This window comes from Cherax quadricarinatus, chromosome 16 (genome assembly GCF_038502225.1).
Source record: "Cherax quadricarinatus isolate ZL_2023a chromosome 16, ASM3850222v1, whole genome shotgun sequence".
NCBI classification, from domain to species: domain Eukaryota; kingdom Metazoa; phylum Arthropoda; class Malacostraca; order Decapoda; family Parastacidae; genus Cherax; species Cherax quadricarinatus.
The window spans coordinates 2,504,771-2,508,172 of record NC_091307.1 but is presented as its reverse complement, the minus strand read 5'-3'; the positions used below and the strand labels follow the sequence as shown (position 1 = coordinate 2,508,172).

Below are 3,402 nucleotides of genomic sequence, written 5' to 3'. Positions count from 1 at the left end.
ACCTCTTGATCGTTTCTTGTGAGTTCCCCACCTTCTTTCCTCAGCCTTATCACCTGGTCCTTGACTGTTGTCTTCTTCCTAATGTGGCTATACAGCAGTTTCGGGTCAGATTTGACTTTCGATGCTATGTCGTTTTCATACTGTCTCTGGGCCTCCCTCCTTATCTGCGCATACTCGTTTCTGGCTCTTCTACTAATCTCCTTGTTTTCCTGGGTCCTATGCCTCCTGTACCTTTTCCATTCTCTGTTGCACTTAGCTTTTGCCTCCCTACACCTTCGGGTAAACCAAGGACTCGTCTTGGTCTTCCTATTATTTCTGTTTCCCTTAGGAACAAAACTTTCCTCTGCCTCCTTGCACTTTGTTGCCACATATTCCATCATCTCGTTTACTGATTTTCCTACCATTTCTCTGTCCCACTGAACCTCCTGCAGGAAGTTTCTCATACCTGTGTAGTCCCCCCTTTTATAGTTTGGCCTGTCCCCTTCAGTTCCTGTTTCCTTCTCCACTTGTAACTCTACTATATAGTCAAAACTCAGAACCACATGATCGCTAGCTCCAAGGGGCCTCTCGTAAGTGATGTCCTCGATGTCTGAACTGCTCAGGGTGAACACAAGATCCAGTCTTGCTGGCTCATCCTCCCCTCTCTCTCTGGTTGTGTCCCTGACATGTTGATGCATGAGGTTTTCAAGTACCACATCCATCATCTTTGCTCTCCATGTTTCGGGACCCCCATGTGGCTCCAGGTTTTCCCAGTCGATCTCCCTGTGGTTGAAATCGCCCATTACCAGTAACTTTGCTCTGCTCGAGTGAGCTCTTCTTGCCACCTCAGCCAGTGTGTCCACCATCACCCTGTTGTTTTCTTCGTACTCCTCTCTTGGCCTCCTGCAGTTCTGTGGTGGGTTATACATCACTCCAATGACTACTTTATGTTCTCCGGACTGAATTGTACCTACAATGTAGTCTCTTTCTCCAATCATGTCCATGCCTTCCATTTCCTCAAATCCCCATTGGTGTTTTATGAGCAGTGCAACCCCTCCTCCCCCTCTACTCCTTCTATCTTTCCTCAGGATCTGATATCCTGTTGGGAAGATTGTGTCTGTTATTATCTCAGCGAGTTTTGTTTCTGTGACTGCTATGATGTCTGGGGATTTTTCACTGATTCTTTCATTCCACTCCTCATGTTTATTCATTATTCCATCCGCATTTGTGTACCAAACCTTTAGTTTCTTTTCTATCATTGTGGTCATGCAAGTATATTGGGGTTGGGGGAGGGAGAGCCTTGGTGGGGGCCTATATGGGGCTGTGGTGTAGGTGGGGTATGTGTTGATGGGGGTGGGGTCAGAATGCCCATAAGGGACAGCTGTTGGGGTGAGGTTTGTGATATGGGGGTTGGTGGCAGAGGGAACAGTGAGTGGGTTGGAGTATAGGTTGCTCAGTTGCGTTGGGAATGTCGCGGGTGGGGTCTTTTGGTGGGAGATTCTGTGGGGTGTGTTTGCCCTTCCTCCTGTGTCTGGGTCCTGCTCATTTTCATTGCTTCTCGTTCCTCCTTGCGTCTCTGTACCCTCTCTTTCAGTGTAGTCCTTTCTTCTTGTGTTCTGTCGCGGTCGAGGTATACTCTCTGGTACCCCTCTTTGTCTCTCAGTCTTGCTTTCTCTTGCAGAATCCTGATTCGAACTGATTCTTCCTTGAAAGTTACTCTGACAGGCCGTATCCTTCCACTCGCAAACCACCCAATTCTCTGAAAATTTGTCACCTGGGTCATATTGCCCTCCCCTATTGTTTTCATGATGCCTTCAATCATTTTTTTCTCCTCCTGTTTTATTTCTTCAAAGTTGGCCCCCTTGGCTTCTTGGAGCCCGTACACAAAAACTGACCTCGCCCTTTCCTCCTCCCACTGAGTCTCCATCTGCTTCCTCTGAGGCATTTTGTTTCCTTCCATTGACATGTTCTTGCCTTCAGTCCCTGTCATATCTGAAACATCTATTCTTAGTGGACTGTCTTTCCTGGCCAGCTGTCCCGTGCTACTGCAGTTGGCTGTTAGAACCTCTGCATATAACAAACCTCATCAGCAGAGCCTTCAACATAGGAGGGATGTGGGTGGCCTTACTGTTATGTACAAGGCCAATATTGTCAAAATACCACACTTGGATCCACTTCGAGGACAGCGCGAAACAAGCTTTTATGCCACAAGACGGGCAGAAAGCAGCAACTTCACTCTGGCTGTACCCTTCTCCAGAACATCACTCCATCTGAGATCATACATACCCAGGATGACTCGAGTATGGAACACATTCGTTCAGCATAATGATGTCAACGAGATAACGTCAGTTGATCAAATGAAAATGCTGGCCCACAGATGGCTCCAACTTCATCCTGTTCCCTACTTGTATGTCTCATAACAATAAAAATGCTTTCAAATGAGCTGATGTAGGTAACAGCTCTTAGCTTGTCAATAAAGTTAGGAATCCTTAACCTGTAAATAGCTTGTCAATAAAGCTAGGGATCCTTAACCTTGTCAAACCATGTGTAAAAAAAAAAAAAAAAAAAAAAAAAAAAAAAAAAAAAAAAAACCTTCATTTTCTTCGGACCTGTCGCTTGATCTTAGTGTGCTCATCGTCTTTTCCCTGGCCCCACGTGGGTCTGATAGGTCCTTCGTGTACGGCATGTCTCCGTTGTTGCTTACCATCCCCTTGTCTGCGCCTGACTCTGAATTTCCATCATTGTCTTCAGACCTGTCGTTTGATCTCAGTGTGCTCGTCGTCTTTTCCCTGGCCCCACGTGGGTCTGATAGGGCCTTCCTGTACGGCATGTCTCCGTTGTTGCTTACCATCCCCTTGTCTGCGCCTGACTTTGAATTTCCTGATGTCACGTCTGAATTGTCATTTGTCTCTCTAATCTGTTTCAGGCTTTGCAGTTTCTCTTCTAAGCACTGTATCCTAGCTTCTGCTGCTAAGGCCTGTACTTCCCACTTCCTGCACTCTTCAGCTATCCGCTCCTCCATTTTCTTACCAAGCTCTACTATCTTCCTTACCCCCTCTTCCTCCCTTTTTTGGAGCTCTAACTCCCAGTCTTTCCTCCCTGGTTCTTCGACCAGATCTCTGGTTTTCCGTCCTCTAAGGCCACCCATATTTTTTTTTTTTTTTTTTTTTTTTTTTTTTTTTTTTTTTTTTTTTTTTTGTTAGGGAGAGGGAGAGAGGGGGAGGGGAGAGAGAGGAGAGAGAGAGGGAGGGGAGGAGGAGAGGGGAGAGAGAGGGGAGAGAGAGGGAGGGAGAGAGAGAGGAGAGAGAGAGCGAGGGAGAGAGAGGGGAGAGGAGAGAGAGAGAGAGAGAGGGAGAGGGAGAGGAGAGTGAGGGGAGAGGAGGAGAGAGAGTGTGAGAGAGAGAGGAGGAGAGGGAGAGGGAG

General features: G+C 47.0%; 1 protein-coding gene across 1 annotated transcript; it reads right to left on the bottom strand.

Moving 5' to 3' along the window:
* Positions 1–1,343: 1,343 nt before the first annotated feature.
* Positions 1,344–3,142, bottom strand: LOC138852755 (trichohyalin-like). Its single transcript, XM_070085371.1, has 2 exons — positions 2,572–3,142; positions 1,344–2,061 (listed from the first exon to the last, which is right to left on the bottom strand). The coding sequence occupies exons 1-2, from the start codon at positions 3,125–3,127 to the stop codon at positions 1,433–1,435; spliced, it is 1,185 nt and encodes a 394-aa protein (XP_069941472.1). The 5' UTR covers positions 3,128–3,142; the 3' UTR covers positions 1,344–1,432.
* Between the last annotated feature and the right edge of the window lie 260 nt (positions 3,143–3,402).

Coding starts and splice junctions, on each gene's coding strand:
- LOC138852755 (XM_070085371.1), bottom strand. CDS start 3,127: ATGGGTGGCCTTAGAGGACGGAAAACCAGAGATCTGGTCGAAGAACCA. Junction 2,062..2,571: donor CAGGTCCGAAGAAAATGAAG/GTTTTTTTTTTT, acceptor TCTGCTGATGAG/GTTTGTTATATGCAGAGGTT.